Here is a 19,858-nt window from a genome sequence, read left to right as displayed (position 1 = left end):
TGTAGCTGAATGAAAGAACTAATATTGAGCTAGCATGTGAAACGATCATTGAATCAAGGATATGGTCTGACCATGCCCCAATATGTTTACAATTGAGACAATCTTGGGGAATCCATTCCTAGAAAAGAAATTTCCAGAACAAGGGTTCATGATGGGAGTCCCCAAAGGAGCAGACTTGGGAGTAATAACAGAAAATATCTGTCAACCTTTCAGTGAGTAAATGCATTCAACAACTTTGTGGTGGAGGCGAATATGGGAGAGGCACAGTGAATCTCTTTTCAAGAAGGTGACCAGCTGGGTCATTGTCTACCTGATTTCCTGGTGCAGACTAGATGTGTCTTAAATAGTTATCAGGCTCTGTTTATGAATACTGTATGCTTATTATCTGGTAGCTATTAAAAATTTAACAGAAGCCAGTGGTTCCCAAATTGTGGGTTAGGACCCCAAATAGCATCCTATCAGTGGTTGCTCCCTCATTCTGGACCTCCACTGTGACCTGTGCTTAGCAGTGGAAGTCAGCATGAGGCCTGTGAGTCAATGAATGTTAACAGGCTCTGCTCCTTCCTCCTGCGTGGGCTTCCTCATAGACTGGATAAAATGGTGTGGTAGCTATTAGTCCACTTTTAAAGGGGATACATAGACATAAAACAAAATTGAAAAAAGAAAATAGGATGATACCTTTAGTTTGTCCAGTAAAAAGGTATTCTATATATTACCTGTTAGACTGGAAATCCTATGCTGTGTAGTGGGGTCTTTGAGTACACAGTACCACACATGACCCTGTACTAACTGCTTCTTCTGGAGTCGCCATGCTGCCTGTATGCTTTGGATAATGGGGGGGGGGGGGGGGGAAGAGGAAGTGGATGATAAAAGGAAGGAAGTAAAGGACTGCTGCTTTGGGGTTTTTTTTTTTCCCTTCAACATCTTATTGAGGGGTCATATGAATTTTTAAAATGAGGTCATACTGGATAGTTCAAGTTTGGGAAGCACTAACACAAAAAGATTTACAAATTGATATCTGATTGGGCCGGAGTTTTTATTTATTTTAAAGTCCACTTTTTGCTTTGATCTTATGGCTAGAGCAGACTCTCAAAAATTGCTAATCACGAAATTATGAACTTATCACCTACAGCTTATCTGTTGGTCTTTATTTCTGCAAATGCAAGAAGACTAACATAGCAGTCACTTTTAATTGTAGTATGAATCAGCAATTGCATACCATGCCCGCTGGTTGTTTGTCCTGTCTCTGCCAAAAATGTAGGTTATATGAGGTGCCTGTTGTGTACATATATCAGTGATTCAGCATTCCTTTCTCCTTGTGATCTGTTAGGTCCACCACTGATTTTTAAGTGTTAGGACTATTGCAACCAATCAGCTAAAGTACAGTGTTGCCCATTGGAGAAACAGGCCAAATCTTAGCTAATTAAATAGTTTTTAAAATAAGGAACTTGCTCATATGATGTTTCTACACATTCTAAATGCCCTTTCTTTTTGTGCTGAAAAAGCATTCCTACCATCTCTATGCTGATGACTCCCAAATCTACCTTTCTACCCCTGATATCTCACCTTGCATCCAAACCAAAGTTTCAGCGTGCTTGTCCGACATTGCTGTCTGGATGTCTCAACGCCACCTGAAATTAAACATGACCAAAACCGAGCTTCTCATTTTTCCCCAAACCCACCTCCCCACTCCCCCTGTTTTCTATTTCTGTTGATGGCTCTATCATTCTCCCTGTCTCCTCAGCTCGAAACCTTGGGGTCATCTTTGACTCTTCTCTCTCCTTCTCTGCTCATATCCAGCAGATCGCCAAGACCTGTCGTTTCTTTCTTTACAACATCCATAAAATCCGCCCCTTTTTTTCCGAGCACTCTACCAAAACCCTCATCCACACCCTTGTCACCTCTCATTTATACTACTGCAATCTGCTTCTTGCTGGCCTCCCACTTAGTCACCTCTCCCCTCTCCAATCGGTTCAAAACTCTGCTGCCCGTCTCATCTTCCGCCAGGGTCGCTTTACTCATACTTCCCCTCTCCTCAAGTCGCTTCACTGGCTCCCTATCCGTTTTTGCATCCTGTTCAAACTTCTTCTACTAACCTATAAATGTACTCACTCTGCTGCTCCCCAGTATCTCTCCACACTCATCCTTCCCTACACCCCTTCCCGTGCACTCCACTTCATGGATAAATCCTTCTTATCTGTTCCCTTCTCCACTACTGCCAACTCCAGACTTCGTGCCTTCTGTCTCGCTGCACCCTACACCTGGAATAAACTTCCTGAGCCCCTACGTCTTGCCCCATCCTTGGCCACCTTTAAATCTAGACTGAAAGCCTACCTCTTTAACATTGCTTTTGACTCGTAACCACTCACCTCCACCTACCCTCCTCTCCTCCTTCCTGTACACATTAATTGATTTGATTTGCTTACTTTATTTTTTGTCTATTAGATTGTAAGCTCTTTGAGCAGGGACTGTCTTTCTTCTATGTTTGTGCAGCGCTGCGTAAGCCTTGTAGCGCTATAGAAATGCTAAATAGTAGTAGTAGTAGTAGGATGCACGCATCATGTGACCTGCCAAAGATAAGAACAGCTTTCTCTTATCCAATAAACTGTGGTTTATTAAGATTTTTCTCTGAGGACACGTAGGACAGTGGTATCCTTACATCAGGGTGATGACCCGATACAGGACGCTACCTAGTGCTATGTAACTTTTAAAAGAATTGTGGCAGCAGCCCCACCGTGCATGCGCAAGTGCTTTCCCACCTGACATGCAAGCCCGGGACCCTTCGTCTTTTTTTCTGCAGAACTAGGAGGTTGTGTTTTGCGTTTCTTCTTTCATTTTTTTTGCCTTCCCGTGCTGGGTTCCTTAGGCTAGTTTACTTATTTTTCTTCATAAAAGTTTAGTTACTCCTCTCACTTTTATTTTATTAGATTTTTTGGCATTTTTAAAGTTTTCTTTATTTTTCATGGCTCCAGATGCCCTCTTAGGCTGGAGCATCAAGCTCAATTTGAGATAAGCCTCTTTTTGGCCTCATCATTTGAGCCTTTTGATTTGTCCGCAGTGCTGTTTTGACATGTCCCAGAAGACCTCCAGTGGCTTCAAGAGATGCATCCAGTATAATGGGGTGATATCTTGCACTGATCTACACAGTTGGTGTGTGGGTTGCTGGGGGCCTGACTATGACCCATCTAGCTGTGTTCTTTGCTTATAAATGCAGCAAAGAACATAAAAGGCAAACTTTTTGGATCCTCCAAGTCCAGTCCATCGACATCTGCATTGGAAGCATGGACCCCAATGAATGCCGGGCTTCCTCTGACACTGGGGAGGGGGGTGCACTAGCATCAAGGAGGTCTCCCTCGACATTAGGCACTTGTAGAAAGCCCCAGGACCAATCTGCATCGGAACCAACACTGAGGACATGAGTGGATTCAACATCGTCCTTGACACCAAGAGACACCAATGCCACACGTCAGGCGAAGGCCAAAAAGCATCGGCATCGGTCCTCTTCGACACACGGTGCCAGGAGCTCAGGAGCATCATCAGAATTGGCACCCAAGAAGCGTCGGCACTGAGAGAACTGCTCCCTCTCTGTAATTCTGATGATGTTGCCACAGCACCTGTGTAGCCGAGTCCCCGCTTCCAATATGCCAAGCATTAACTGCTGGTACAGAAGACTAGAAGTAAATAATAAACAATAGAAACTGAAAAGAGAAGACAAGATGTAAATAACTGGTACATAAGAATCCATTCCATAATTCTTGGAGAGGTCCAAAATGGAAAATGTATTAAAACAGCAGTTCCAAAGAAAAACATACAGTGGGGGAAATAAGTATTTGATCCCTTGCTGATTTTGTAAGTTTGCCCACTGACAAAGACATGAGCAGCCCATAATTGAAGGGTAGGTTATTGGTAACAGTGAGAGATAGCACATCACAAATTAAATCCGGAAAATCACATTGTGGAAAGTATATGAATTTATTTGCATTCTGCAGAGGGAAATAAGTATTTGATCCCCCACCAACCAGTAAGAGATCTGGCCCCTACAGACCAGGTAGATGCTCCAAATCAACTCGTTACCTGCATGACAGACAGCTGTCGGCAATGGTCACCTGTATGAAAGACACCTGTCCACAGACTCAGTGAATCAGTCAGACTCTAACCTCTACAAAATGGCCAAGAGCAAGGAGCTGTCTAAGGATGTCAGGGACAAGATCATACACCTGCACAAGGCTGGAATGGGCTACAAAACCATCAGTAAGACGCTGGGCGAGAAGGAGACAACTGTTGGTGCCATAGTAAGAAAATGGAAGAAGTACAAAATGACTGTCAATCGACAAAGATCTGGGGCTCCACGCAAAATCTCACCTCGTGGGGTATCCTTGATCATGAGGAAGGTTAGAAATCAGCCTACAACTACAAGGGGGGAACTTGTCAATGATCTCAAGGCAGCTGGGACCACTGTCACCACGAAAACCATTGGTAACACATTACGACATAACGGATTGCAATCCTGCAGTGCCCGCAAGGTCCCCCTGCTCCGGAAGGCACATGTGACGGCCCGTCTGAAGTTTGCCAGTGAACACCTGGATGATGCCGAGAGTGATTGGGAGAAGGTGCTGTGGTCAGATGAGACAAAAATTGAGCTCTTTGGCATGAACTCAACTCGCCGTGTTTGGAGGAAGAGAAATGCTGCCTATGACCCAAAGAACACCGTCCCCACTGTCAAGCATGGAGGTGGAAATGTTATGTTTTGGGGGTGTTTCTCTGCTAAGGGCACAGGACTACTTCACCGCATCAATGGGAGAATGGATGGGGCCATGTACCGTACAATTCTGAGTGACAACCTCCTTCCCTCCGCCAGGGCCTTAAAAATGGGTCGTGGCTGGGTCTTCCAGCACGACAATGACCCAAAACATACAGCCAAGGCAACAAAGGAGTGGCTCAGGAAGAAGCACATTAGGGTCATGGAGTGGCCTAGCCAGTCACCAGACCTTAATCCCATTGAAAACTTATGGAGGGAGCTGAAGCTGCGAGTTGCCAAGCGACAGCCCAGAACTCTTAATGATTTAGAGATGATCTGCAAAGAGGAGTGGACCAAAATTCCTCCTGACATGTGTGCAAACCTCATCATCAACTACAGAAGACGTCTGACCGCTGTGCTTGCCAACAAGGGTTTTGCCACCAAGTATTAGGTCTTGTTTGCCAGAGGGATCAAATACTTATTTCCCTCTGCAGAATGCAAATAAATTCATATACTTTCCACAATGTGATTTTCCGGATTTAATTTGTGATGTGCTATCTCTCACTGTTACCAATAACCTACCCTTCAATTATGGGCTGCTCATGTCTTTGTCAGTGGGCAAACTTACAAAATCAGCAAGGGATCAAATACTTATTTCCCCCACTGTAAGTGGTTGTGTTTCCATGTTCAGGCACTCTAAATGATCTAAGACCAAGAAGGCTGAAATAGAGTACCCACCACCACCACCTTTCTACTGATAAAGGCAGTCAAGCGGGCTAGCTCAAAAAACAAAACAATAACACATTTCACAGAATTATACTTAACACATTTACATGGAGCCCCCAACTGAAGTACCCTAAGTCATAAAATGAACTTTTCTTCTCCTTTGAGTTTCTTTGGTTATGTCAGGAAATAGCCTCATTGATTATATATATTTTTTAATATGATTATATTAAAAAAAAAACCCAAAAAACAATTTGAACCAACCAGTCTCGATCTGCGTTCAGTGCAAGCATAACTATTAATGTCCCAAGAAAAGAAGACTGGGAGTCTGAAACATATTTGATGAATCCAAAGTATGAATTTGCAACCCAGAGTCTCTCATGGGTCCTTGAAGAATCTATTTGGCTGTAGGTAAATACTTTGGAAAATGGAGGCATGTATTTATCAGAAATTTCCTTAGCGTCCGTTCCAGACCATGCCCCCTACAAGTGTGGGGGGGTGTTCTCCTACCAGCAGATGGGGAGACTGAGACAAAATGTGAAGTGGTTGGTGCTGTGGAGCAGATGGTAGGTAGGTGTTGTAGGCTCTGCATTACTTTATATAAAAACACATAAATAAAAAAAAGACCAAAACAGATGGTTGTATTCCTGGAGTCTATCCGATTTTTGCTTTGCAGGAACAACAGATGTAGAGTCTTGTTTTTCAATTAAGAAACAAAAAAAAAACCCCAACAACAAAAAGGAATGAAGAGTTAGAAGCTCCAGCAGCATTAGTTTAAAAAAACAAAACAAAACAATGGCAGCAGCCAGATGCCCAACTGCGCATGGCCTAGGCTATGGCCTGGTTGTATCACTTACCTGCGGAGGAGCAAGGCCATTTCCAGGTCCCCAAGGTGGATGCATTGGTCATTGCAGTGTGGTGACCAAGTAGACGGTGGTACCTGTGGAAGGTGGAGTGGCTCTTAAGGAAAAGGTGCTTCTCAAGGGCTCCTTTGTTACATGTTGGTTACCTTCTGGAGTTCTATCGTCCTCTGAAGGACCATTTTCTGCTTTCTCCATTTGACTCTCAGCAAAGACAGTGGCCATTCAGGAGACATCGCTTCGTCTTTTAGAGTTGGCCATTGATCTGGTGCCACCGCACAAGAGACAGGTTCTGGCAGGCATTCCATTTATTTTGTGGTTCTCAAGAAGGAGGGTTTGTTTCATTCTATTTTAAACCTCAGGGGAGTCAATAGGGCTCTCCAGGTCTTATCGTTCCACATGGAAACCTTGAGATCTGTGATTGTGGCAGCAAGGGCTAGTTTCTCACAGCCTTAGACCTCTCAGACGCTTACCTATACATTCCCATCCTTCTGGACCATCACAAGTTCTTGCGCTTTGGAATTCTAGGCTGTCATTATCAGGTTCGGGCTCTTCCGTTTGGCTTGGCCATGGTGCCCAGTACATTTACTAAGGTGGTGGTGGTGGTGTTGATTCACAATTGGTTGATCTGGGCCAAGTCTGTGGGTCATGGTCAGGGTGTTGTCCCTTTTTCAGCAACTCAGTTGGGTGGTCAACATGGCCAAGAGTCAGCTTTAGCCCACTCACTCCCTGGAGTATGTGGATGTGTGGTTGAATACAGTATTGGGCAGAGTTTTTTTGCCTTGGTCCCAAATGCTGAATCTTCAAGTGCGGGTGCTGACGGGTCACCGCCCTCCATCCACGTGGCACATCCTGGAAGTGCTTGATTTAATGGTGGCAACGATCGAGGTGGTTCTGTGTGCAAGGGCCCATATGCGTCCTCTGCAGCAGTCTTTGCCATCCCGCTGTTCTCCAATGTCAGGCGACCTGTGCAGTCTGCTCCCCTTGTCCAGGGCGGTTTGGAGCAGGCTGCTCTGGTAACTAGACCTGGTCAACAGAAACCAGCCTTCGCAGTTGGAGAGTGCACTGTCTCGGTCACTTGGCCCTTTAAGCTTCATCCACAACTGTGGAACGCACTACCAAAAGCCGTGAAAACAACGTATGACCACCTAAGCTTCCGGAAATCACTAAAAACCAACCTGTTTAAAAAGGCATACCCTACCGATCCAACTTAAATGTCTGAACTCTGCAACACAACGAAACCAAAGCACATAATGGACATAGCATAACTCTTCCACTCTATGATTCCCGATTGTTGTGTCTGTTCCACATGAAACTTATTTTACCACAGCATCACCTTGTATTTGTTCATACCGGAGTTGGCAAACTCCTCTCCGGCATTATGTAAGCCACATTGAGCCTGCAAATAAGTGGGAAAATGTGGGATACAAACATAACAAATAAATAAATAAATAAATTCTTGTTTGAACAGGTCCCCCGGCAGTGGTTCCCATACCCTGCCTGCCACTAAGCCAGAAACCTCCTTTCTGCCGTGTCCCACCAGCACCTAGTCAGAGGAGGTTGCGACAAAAAGGGGCGGGAAGCAGCACAAAGGAGGCTTCTGGCTTAGTGGCAGGCAGGGTGTGGGAATCGGTGCCGCTGCCGGGGGCCTGTTCAGGCAAGAGCGACGCTTAAGGGAGGGAGATGCAGGATGGCGGGAGTCCAGCCTTCTCCCCTGCACGCCAGTGATGTTGAAGGTGCACCACATCTGGGTAGGCCTGAGCCCAAACTGGGTGGACCCAGGCCTACCCATGGCTATGCTCCTGGCTAGTAGCTAAAGGTTCTCTGGCTACAGCCTAGATTGTTTAAAAAACAAAATCAGGTAGAGCGTTACCCTAGTGTTTACAGCACTGCACTGATAGCCAGACCTGCTTGTCTCTGAATCTAGAATGACTTAGGGACCAGGGTAGCCCTTTTTCTTTTCCCCCAGGATGGCTACTAATATTCATGGACAAGGTCCCCTTCTTTCCTGGGGTTAACTGCAAGCTTGGGGCATCCCCCCCCCCCCCCCCCCCTCTCCAGTAAGTTGCCTGTTTGGAGGCAGTAATAACATTAATTGATTTGATTTCTTACTTTATTTTTTGTCTATTAGATTGTAAGCTCTTTGAGCAGGGACTGTCTTTCTTCTATGTTTGTGCAGCGCTGCGTACGCCTTGTAGCGCTATAGAAATGCTAAATAGTAGTAGTAGTAGTAGCCTGTCATTCTCATCAGTATTACTGGAAAAGTCAGCATTTGCCTATTACGGGTCTTTTCTGCCGCTTGTCTATTCCTCACTAAGCACATTTATTTTTTCAGCAGTTATGCCTGGATCCTTTGGGTCTCTTGGGGTTCTTAATGGGATTAGTGCACCGGATAGCTCCTTGAAGTAAATTTAATTTTGGGCTCATCTGCCTGGTAGCTCATGGAAAGCATCACAGACAAACAATACTTAGATATTTCTGACTTGGAGGCTCTTTGTGTACAAGTCTTTTTGGCTTGAGTTGTCTTTCTGTGCTGACAGTATTACCTTTACACTCATTTGGGTTGCTCTTTGGTATACACATTTGCTTTTCTTTGACCAGCTTCCTATTGATCTTGGGGGACTTCATCATGTTTAGTGTTTAGTCTTGTCCCTTACTAGAATTGAATTGTTTGTTATAGAAGGTACTTGTATAGAAGCTTTGGCTCCTTCAGTGTACTTGTTTACAAAGATTAGAAATTCTTCTCATCTGGAATTCTATGTCTTCAGACTCACCTGTCTTCTTTCTTCGTGTGTATTGATTTGGCTTTTGGTTTCCCGTCCACTAGTTGTTTTGCTTTAGGCTTCTCTGATTTTACATCTGCCAGCTTGACCATTCTTTCTGTTATGCTGTGCATTATTTGGGCCTAATGGACTTCAACATTCTCCTTGGTTAGCTGTCAGTTGTTGGTAATCTGTTCTTTTGGACCATTTGTCCGCCTAGTGTTCAATGGCTCAGGAGTTTAATCTTCTCTCTTCTGAAGTTAACTGTTTTCTTCTCCTTTGGGATCTTACCTTATCAGTAGGGCTGCACGTACATTGTGATTAACGGCGCAATTAACTACCCTCTCTCCCCTGCCTGCATGCATGCATGCACAGTCGGTGTGACATCTCCCCCCCCCAGCGACTGTGTCTTCCTTCCTCGTCCTGTTTATCTCCCTCCCCCCCCCCCCGGCACAAAACTTCGCTCTATAGAGGCAGTGGTATATGGTTCATATGTAAAGGATAGGGGATGGATTTTATATGTTATCTCCTATTTATGTGTTTTACCACAATGTCCCGCATGTATCGTGGAATCCTTTTCCTCCATCCTCCAGCTGAAGGAGATGGGTGTATTATGCCGTGTCTGCCTCCTTCACTGACCAGTTTTCACTCTGAAATTTGAGTACGTTGGTCCCTGTAGTCTGTAGACCTACCAACCCTGCGTGTTCTAACTTCACTATGAGATTTGCCAGTAGAAGAGGTTCTATCTTCTGGCCAACTGGAGGGAGGAAGGAAGGCGAAGGGCAGGTGGGCAGAGAAAGAGGATTAAATGGGCAGGGATGGGAATTAAAGAAGTTCCTGAAGAGAGACTGGAGGAGCGAGGATTAGGGTAGGAGGGTGAGAGACAGGATCATGCAGGGAGGGGGAGAAGTTGAGAGAGGGTTTACGGGAGCGAGGATGAACTACATTAGTAATACTTTGATGTTTCTCTCATATATACTATCTGCTACCTCATTTGCTTATTTCCGATCTGAGGAAGAAGGGAAACCTTCGAAAGCTAATCAAGAAATGTATTAAGTTATGTCCAATAAAAAAGGTATCATCTTATTTTCTTTTCCATGTTTTATTTTGTTTGATTTCTATTGATAACCTTTAAGAGTAGACTAACACGGCTACCACACCTCTCTACCGTTTTACTTTGCAAAATGCTCTTTGGTATGCCATGAAGAATGAGAAAACTCGAGTGTTTGGGAGGTACTTGCCCTATCTTGAGACTCTTCTCTTTCAACAGACATTAGAAAACCTTCTGGCTGCAGTGAAGAAGGGCAGAAAGGTTACTGAGGAAGAGCTTCCACCACCTGTAGCTACAGGAAAGCTTGCTTCTACGATGGCTCTCTCTCTACGTACCACTGAGCTGGAAGGTCCAGAGGTCCCACTGGAGGAGCCTGCTAGGAAGCCAGAAGAAGCAACATCGGAATCTGGCGAGGCAGAAACGCCTGTGCTCACTACCATCAGCCAAAGCAGTGATGTGGCAACTCCAGAACCAGGTGACAGACCGAGACAGATGACAGTTTTGAAATAAATATTAACATTGTTAAAGAACCTATTGGAATATTTAGGATGTTACGATGTAGCACTTTTTAGACCGTTTGGCAATCCATTTAAAGAACGCTGAGGATTTTGGAGGGTATTATATTGATACAAAACAAACTAAACAATAGCCAAATTCAGTCCCAAAAGGTCATAAAAAGGCATACAATAATTGAAAGCATGACGATTACCCTCAGAAACCATGGTATAAACCAAGGTCTGACCAACAGGACCCGTTATCTATATAAGATTTTGGTGTCCGTGGTCTGATCTCTTTCATTGGGTAAGAAATTTAAACTCACATGTTTACAATCAAAGTTTTCTCATAATGCAAACATATTCACTGAGAATCAAATATTTTCAAAAGCACAGCTGTAGCATAAAATAACTTAGCTTTTCTTAGCTGGCTTAATCACCCCTCATTCCAACTGCTTAATTGTGTTCAACAAACGTTTGCAGGGGCATTCATCTCGCTAACAGGAGTCCACTAGGAAACACCAGCAATCATCCTAGTGGACTCCTGTCAGCGAGATGAATGCCCTTGCATAAGTTTGTTTAAACTGGGTTGTTCCTGATGAAGCCCAGAAGTGGGTGAAACGATAAGGGCCCCGTTGAACACAATTAAGCAGTTGGAATGAGGGGTGATTAAGCCAGCTAAGAAAAGCTAAGTTATTTTATGCTACAGCTGTGCTTTTGAAAATATTTGATTCTCAGTGAATATGTTTGCATTATGAGAAAACTTTGATTGTAAACATGTGAGTTTAAATTTCTTACCCAATGAAAGAGATCAGACCACGGACACCAAAATCTTATATAGATAACGGGTCCTGTTGGTCAGACCTTGGTTTATACCATGGTTTCTGAGGGCAATCGTCATGCTTTCAAGTATTGTATGCCTTTTTATGACCTTTTGGGATTGAATTTGGCTGTTGTTCAGTTTGTTTTGTATTAGTTTACGCAACTTAGATCAACAGCTCATACTGTTACCTATTTATTAGGGTATTATATTGACCTTGGATGAGTCTTTGTGGAGTGGAGGAGTAGCCTAGTGGTTAGTGCTGCAGACTTTGATCCTGGGGAACTGGGTCTGATTTCCACTGCAGCTCCTTGTGACTGTGGGCAAGTCACTTAACCCTCCATTGCCCCTGGTACAAAATAAGTACCTGAATATATGTAAACCGCTTTGAATGTAGTTGCAAAATACCACAGGCGATATATCAAGTCCCATTTCCCTTTCCGCTTCCCTTTCCCTTATCTGACACAGAATTTCTTCAGTACTTTCTTTGAAGTTGATGACCTTTATTTTATGCAGGTTCTGCAAACGCCGATTCCAGATCTCTGTTGGTGGCAAGACAAAAGGAATATAAATTAGCAGCTCTTAAAGCCAAGCAAGAAGGAAATATAGAGAAGGCAAAGGAATACATGAAGATTGGCAAGGTATACTGTTCCAAAAGGAAGATTGGTTTGTATATCCAGGATAAGCAGAGGTTCTTTGTTTCGGTTATAACCGAAACCCTCTAAAAACTGATCGGGCCTTGCTGGTGGCATTGTTGTATTGGTGCACTCACATTTGAGAAAATAGCATCGCTAGCAGCTGTCAAGTATCCCTGCTTGTGCTTGAATGATATCAGCCTGCTGTCAGCAGCCCTCCCTCTTCGCTGTCATGAGAACAACAAGAGCAGAAGGAAGTTGGGGGGGGGGGGGGGATCACCAATAGCAATGGGCATCTCAGACATGGTGCAGAAACTGAGTTTAACTAGCCTTCCCTTTCCCAGAGCTCAGAGAGGCTCTGGTGGCTTCACCTTACTGACCCCCCCCTCCCCCCCCCCCAAAAAAAAGTAAGCTACTAATCAGGTGGGAAATCAAATGACAGAAAGCAAGGGAGAAGCCATTTGGAAGGTGTTTGAGGCAAATTAGGGTTGAAGAGGCAACCTTAGAAAATGATGTATGAGTAGCAGTTCTGGGTAGTGGAGTGATGAAAGTAGAAAATAAAGTGAGAGAAGAAGAAGAAAAGAGGGAAAATGAGGGGGGAAAGTAAATGCTGATGGCAAGATTTTCTATTGATTTCTACATAGCTCCAGAAAGTAGATGAAAGTGTGCCGTTGAAGATGGCCCTCTCCCATTACCGGGAGCAATTCCCTGCTGCACAGTCAAATATCCATTGAGAAATCCCAACTGTTTTTCTGATGTGAGGGGGGTGAGAAGCCCCCATTATAAAAGTCCAGTCTGGATTTTATAAAAGTGAAGTCTGCAGAGATGCTCAGAGAGGTGGCTTTATTGTAGCAACTTGTTCTTACAAAACAAAAATTATTGAGATGCTTCAAGGGATAATTTACTGTCCTTCCTGCTCGATAATGGGAGACAAATTTAAATTAAGTGAAAAAGGCACCTAGCAATATTCAGTGTACTACAAGAACACAGATAGCTGTTATCAGTAAACTCCAGAAACACTCGATTGACTGAAAATAAATGCCTAAATTTACAAATTGTAAACAGGTAGAATCAGAAGCACTAGTAATACAGTGCAGGGGCATAGTGAAAAACAGATTCTCCTGTTATCTCTGACATGCCCCACTTCATCTTTTGTTTTGAAAAAAACATAATTTATTGTGAAGACAGCTTTAAGATGATGGTACAAACATGTCTAATGTCTAAGGTTATACAGTGTTGGCTGTGGCATGGGAGCTGCACTGGCTGGTGTAGGCCATAGGATAGCTTCCCCCTCCCTTTTACTTTGTATTATCATTGTAGTGCAATCTGTGATTTATTTACACATTCATCCTTTGTGTTATCCTACTCCATTTGGCTTTGACCTAATGAAGGGCGTGTAGTTCTAAAAATAAATAAATAAATAAATAATAGAAGTTAATCCAGTAAAAAGGTGTCACCCTCAACTTTAATGCCTTTTATTTCTCTGTTTCAGAAATTTAGCACCGTCATTGAGGCATTGGACAGTGGACAGCCTGTTGATCTCAGCAACATGCCTCCACCTCCAGAAAGTAAAGTGTTTCATTTCATTTGTTGCTTCTAGATTAACTTCTGCATTTTGTTTCAGTCTCTCTCATCTGTCTTATTCCTCCCTCTCGCTCCACAATTTGCACTTTGCTCTTTTTTCATCTGCCTTATTGCGCCTGTCGCGCATTCTGTCTCCATTCTTCCTCTTTTATTTCTCCCTAACTCTAAGGCTAAAGCAGTGATAGTTTGCTATACTGAGTTGGGGATAGAATAGGTTATCTCACTGAAGCACAGTCCAAGGCATGCTAATATTCAGGTTGAAGAGTCAAAACATGCATCAGAGGCTCATCAGCCTGGGAAACATTACTAATCAGATTGTCCCTCTTGGTAGTTTGTCTACAGCCTTTTCGACAGGCGGTGGATGCAGCATAGAGGGAAGCTTTTAGCTCTATGGATCTTGGAGGCAGTGTGGGATGAAGGAGTGGCTGCTGAGATGGGCCTTTGAGTAGATTCTGTAACTGCCTGGTGTTCCAACCCTTTATAGTACAGCTAGTTCTCCCAGATAGTTCCCACTGTTGATTCACAATTCTTGCTGCCCAGCTTCCTCACTGGAAATCCTCCAGCTTGGTGTCTTGGTCCTTCGCTGGTAAGTCCAAGTCCCATTTCCTGGAGTCTGGGGCTGCTCCGTACCTCAGTCAAAAGTGATGTGTTGGGGCATGCCTCTATTTAGGGATGAATCCACTTGGATCTTCCTTGATAATTCTAAAGTTTACGGGGTGAGTTCCCCTCATATGCCCTAGCAATAGGAGGGGTGTTATGAGTGGGGATGTTGAGCCCTTGTGCCCCGACTGAGCACGGCGAAGATGGAGGGACACCGCACTCGGTCAGGCAGCCAGACAACCCCTAGCTTCACCTGGGAAGCGACCGCCGTTCCCCGAGAGATGAGCCCCCCAGGTGCAGGCAGCCACCAGGACTTCCGGAACCAGCGGGGTTGCACGGCCACTGACCCGACAGGCGGGCGAGCAGACACAGTCCCGGAGCAAGGAGTCAGCGGTGCAGCGAAAACAGGAAACAGTCCAAGGTCTGGGCAGGCAGCAACACAGCGTGTAGTCAAGAAGCAGTCCGAAGGTCTGGGCAGGCAGCAACACCGTGCGTAGTCGAGGAGCAGTCCGAGGTCAGGTACACAGGAAAACACTGGAACGCTGATAGCCGGCTGTGGAACACAGAGGTAGACCACGACCTCTACGCAAGTAGAAGCCGAAGCATGGAAGGACTGGAGGCAGGGCTTTAAATAGTTTAGGCATTAGGCTCAAACATGCAGCTGATCCAAGATGGCTGCCCCCATCAGAGGAGATGCTCTACGCCCAAATATGGGCTTCCTTCCTGAAACTGCCCAACTCCAAGATGGCTGCCACAACCTGAGATGCCCATCCCAAGATGGCCGCCCTAACCTGGAGCTACCCACATCCAAGATGGCCGCCGCATCCTCGAATGCCCATACCCTGCGCAAGCAGGCTGCACCTCTGGAGGAGTGTAGCAGAGCGTAACAAGGGGTCAATTCTTGCCGTAGTGGAATGGAATGGAATTGTCCTCCTGGGCATCAGCTAGACACAGGGCCTAGCAACCTTCAGTATCAGGAGCCTGAAGTCTATCCCCCTTGTCTTTCTGGTAGAGGGTCCTTCACAAGTCCTTAGCTTCTGGCCAGGAGAGATGGTTCATGTGTCAGGACAGCCCTTGTTCAGCCCTCTACAAGGTTTAGGATGTATTTTCCCCAGCCCAGTTGACAGTGGTGGCATTTGCTACATCAGGCTGACAAATGAACCTTTCTGTTTCAGGTTGAGTGCAAATTTCCGAATGACCCAAGAGTTGCACTCATTTTGAGGGTCAATTCTCTGCCATCTCTTGAGTCTGACGCTTACGGCCCAAGCCCTGGCACTGTCTAGCCAAGTTTCTTATTTTGCTGGTTTTTCCATGCTATGCCAGATCCTTACAGTGGGAGCAGTGCCTGGTCTTGCCTCAAAGAGGTGTGGTTGTAGATGATGCCTTTGTGGATGATGTGGGAGGTCTCCTCCCTCACAGTTCTCTGCTTGGTGGCTGGAGGTGGTTAGAGTTTTCCGATTTGCCTTCAGATTGTGTTTTCTCATCTCCAGCCCTTTCCCTGTTCTGTCTCCCACTTCAGTTGCAAGGTGGCACATTGGTTGTGCAGCCAAGTTCTCTTCTTGTTTCGTAGAGGGTTGCATTCACGTCCTGTGTATGTGGGCCTCAAAGATGGTGCTTTCAGAGCTCTGCAGTGTTTGAAGTTCTCGTCCTTGTGTGCGGGGCTCAGTCTATATAGACTTTCAGATTAGGCGCACTTAAGCCCATTGTTGGGGATTCTCTATTTCCTGTCTCATTGCGAGTGTGTAGATTTCACCTCTGGTTCCTGAAGTAGTGCCTGGCAGCCACTAAAAAGTGATTTGCTACCACTTGGAGATCTATAAGAGCCTTCCAGTATTTCTCCTCTTCAAAGCCATGGCATTTTTGGTCCTTGCCTATTAGTTAAGCAAGTCCAGTCCTCAGGGGTTCTCAGCTCAGTAGTGCAGGCGGCTAGGGCTCTCCCTTTTCTTCAGTGACTCTGCTCCCCTTGGAGTGACCAACGCAGGGTGTTTGCTCAAGATAGAGAATTGTCTCCTTGAATTGTTGGTCCGGTTCAGGGCCTAGTCTTCTCCCTCTTAGTGTCCGTGAAGCTTAGATACAGAGATGCCAAGTTACCCAGATCCAGACTGAAGATTTTGGGCAGTCCTGGATTTCTGACCACCCCATCCTGCTGTACTATGGCACTTGCAGCACTGATTTCAATAGATAGGATCAGGCACACTGCTTTGGGATTTAAGCTCAAAACCAGGACTGCCCAAAAGTCTTCAGCTCGGAAATGGATAACTCAGATATGTCTCACTCATCTGGACTTGTCTAACAAGATAAGGAAGGTGAAATTTCCTTTTCTTGAGTCCTGCTAGACCAGTCCAGGACTCACCTGGGAAGACTATGGTTAAAAAACCCCAAATACTAGAGAAAATGTATGCACAATTCTTAATGTAAACAACCAGCACCTGCGGGGTTAGTCTAAGGCTCTAGAATAATATCCAATTTTATTGAAGAAGGACCAGACTTGGCCTAGTTTTGGCTCCATCCTACATCAGGGGTCATCAAAATCTCAAAAGATGAAAAAGACAGTAATCATTCAGTGATAGCGGGGCACTCATTATTTGCCTGCAAGTAAAATCAACATAAGCTGCCAATCTTCTGTTAAAACAAAACTGGTTTGAGACCAATGTATTTGCATACAGAGCTGAGAGTTACAGAGCATCTTGCAGCAAGAAGTGAACAGAGTTTTTTGTTTTTTTGTTTTTTTTTTTGTTACATTTGTACCCCGCGCTTTCCCACTCATGGCAGGCTCAATGCGGCTTACATGGGTCAATGGAGGGTTAAGTGACTTGCCCAGAGTCACAAGGAGCTGCCTGTGTCAGGAATCGAACTCAGTTCCTCAGTTCCCCAGGACCAAAGTCCACCACCCTAACCACTAGGCCACTCCTCCACTGTTGCTATTATTTGAGATTCTACATGGAATGTTGCTATTCCACTAGCTTCACAAGTCCAAAGATAAGAACTGTGTGTGTGCAAACAGCTTATCTATATAGTGATTTTATTACATTTTTAGTTTTTTCGTATATAATATTTTATATTATTATGTATTAATTTGGGAGCCCTCGGAAGATACCACTTTAAGGCAACTTCATTGTTTTTTTGCCTAGTGGCATAGTCTCTCTTCATTGGGTCGTCCCTTTATTTGACTATTTATAAGTGCTGTTGCAAACACACTCTACCAAGTGCTCAAAAAATATATGCGTGCTCTAAATGAAAAAAATGAATAAAATGAAAAACTTAAACTTATCTTGAATGCCACTACATATTCTTTTGCTGTTGGAGTCCGCTTAGGCTTCCCCTAAATTGTGATTATATTTACCAAAGATTTTGTAGTTTGGAGATTTAAGTGGTTTCAGCTATTCCACTAGCAACATTCCATGTAGAAGTCAGCCCTTGCAGATCACCAATGTGGCCGCACAGGCTTCTGCGAGTCTGACGTCCTGCATGTACGTGCAGGACGTCAGACTCACAGAAACAGAAGCCTGCGCAGCCTTCTACATGAAATGTTGCTAGTGGAATAGCAACATTCCATGTAGAATCTCCAATAGTAGCAACATTCCATGTAGAATCTCCAATAGTATCTATTTTATTTTTGTTACATTTGTACCCCGTGCTTTCCCACTCATGGCAGGCTCAATGCAGCTTACATGGGGCAATGGAGGGTTAAGTGACTTGCCCAGAGTCACAAGGAGCTGCCTGTGTCAGGAATCGAACTCAGTTCCTCAGTTCCCCAGGACCAAAGTCCACCACCCTAACCACTAGGCCACTCCTCCACTGTTGCTACTATTTGAGATTCTACATGGAATGTTGCTATTCCACTAGCTTCACAAGTCCAAAGATAAGAACTGTGTGTGTGCAAACAGCTTATCTATATAGTGATTTTATTACATTTTTAGTTTTTTCGTATATAATATTTTATATTATTATGTATTAATTTGGGAGCCCTCGGAAGATACCACTCCTCCTTGAAAAGTTGCCCCACAAGAAAGGTAAAAGAAAATGCACATGTTTAAATGTACAGAATGGATTTACACAGTAATAGGATCATTTACTGATAGATAGCTGAAGGTCACTAGGCCCTGTGTTTAGCTGATGCCCAGGAGGACAATTCCATGCCACTACATCAAGAACAGACTTGTTGTATGCCACAGACCCATTGCATAAAAATGGACACTGCCAAATAAAGTATGTTAACAGTATTGGGGCATACTGTCAGTAAATGATTTTATAAATTCATAAGCATTTAACCGTATAAGGGTCCTAGATGCAATTAAACTCCCTGCAGGGGGAATCCCATGAGTAAACATTGCAAGGCTGGCACTGAAAACGGCAAAGGGGGAAGTCCTTGGGCATTTCAGAACCTCCAGTCCGATTATTTGTTAAGATAAGTACTCTGAGGAAATTATAATATATTTAAATTAAAAAAGTTGATGAAATCATTGCAATATTAATCGCCTATGAAGAAATTGGTGCAAACATGCATTTCCAACATTGAATGAGGGTTGGATATGAGCACCACTGAGGCGAAAACGGAAATGATTATAATGAGTATGATGGTGGTTTATGGATAAGTTGAGGGAGTTTAATTTTTTTTTATATAAAAGGGGGGGGGGGGTGCTCAGTTCAAATTGATAGAAGGGGAATGGGACTCGATATACCGCTTTTCGACAGTTTTTGCAACCACATCCAAAGCGTTTTATCTGGGGCGACGGAGAGTTAAGTGACTTTGCCCAGAGTCACAAGGAGCTGCAGCGGGAATCGATCCCAGTTCCCCAGGACTGAAGTCCGCTGCATTAACCACTAGGCTACACCTCCAATTGCATCTGGGACCCTTATACAGTTAAATGCTTAGGTTTTGAAGGTTCCTAAGAAGATTGAGGAAACATTTTCTGCCAAGTATATTTGTTAGTTTATAAATTCATAAGCTTTAGCATCTCATGCAAATTCTGACATTTAAGATTTTCTCAAACTCCTTTTTAGATCTTGAAACTGGTGGTGTCGCCTCAGCTCCAGCAAAGCTGCCAGCACCTAGCCCTGTAGAGAGCTCACAGCCTGGAACCACACCTGACAGTTGTGAAGGCCCAGGTAGGAACTCCTGTGTAAAAGGACTAACGTATAATGTGTGAATACTGAAGTCATTAGTGATCTTCCATATTTCAGTATGGGCCAGCACCTAACACAGAAAAAAATTTAGGGGCAGCTTATATTAGTATACTGGTGTTATCATTTTTCCATGGCAGACATGAAGCTGTTTCTTCTGACAAGATGGATTTTAGAAGTGCCAGAACATCTTTTAAGATACATTGCACCTGCCAAATGCTGGCTCCGTTCCTGGAATGCCCACAAAATAACCGGTTTTGATTTTGGGTGCCAAATGGATATTTTTAATGGCACTTAACCAGTCAAGTGCCGCTGAATATGACCAGTTAATCCCAAACAAGTGATTTAACCGGCCAGGAGCCGTTTCTGACTGGTTATGAGGCTCATTTTCAAAGCACATAGTTTTACAAAGTTACGTAGGAAGACATTAATAGAAAGAATTTCAGATTTCTGAAGATTGATTTTAA

The 19,858-nt window shown here is 44.2% G+C and overlaps 1 protein-coding gene across 2 annotated transcripts in view; it reads left to right on the top strand.

Moving 5' to 3' along the window:
- Positions 1–19,858, top strand: part of CC2D1B (coiled-coil and C2 domain containing 1B) — a 163,914-nt gene that overhangs the window by 63,148 nt on the left and 80,908 nt on the right. For both annotated transcript variants that reach the window (XM_030205466.1, XM_030205467.1), the window contains exons 7-10: positions 10,354–10,609; positions 11,965–12,089; positions 13,576–13,651; positions 19,272–19,376. In XM_030205466.1, coding sequence (XP_030061326.1) covers positions 10,354–10,609; positions 11,965–12,089; positions 13,576–13,651; positions 19,272–19,376 — 562 coding nt within the window. The remainder of the gene's footprint in view (positions 1–10,353; positions 10,610–11,964; positions 12,090–13,575; positions 13,652–19,271; positions 19,377–19,858) is intronic.

This window comes from Microcaecilia unicolor, chromosome 6 (genome assembly GCF_901765095.1).
Source record: "Microcaecilia unicolor chromosome 6, aMicUni1.1, whole genome shotgun sequence".
NCBI classification, from domain to species: domain Eukaryota; kingdom Metazoa; phylum Chordata; class Amphibia; order Gymnophiona; family Siphonopidae; genus Microcaecilia; species Microcaecilia unicolor.
Note: the sequence above shows the minus strand (reverse complement) of the source record. Positions and strands in the feature narration are given on the sequence as shown.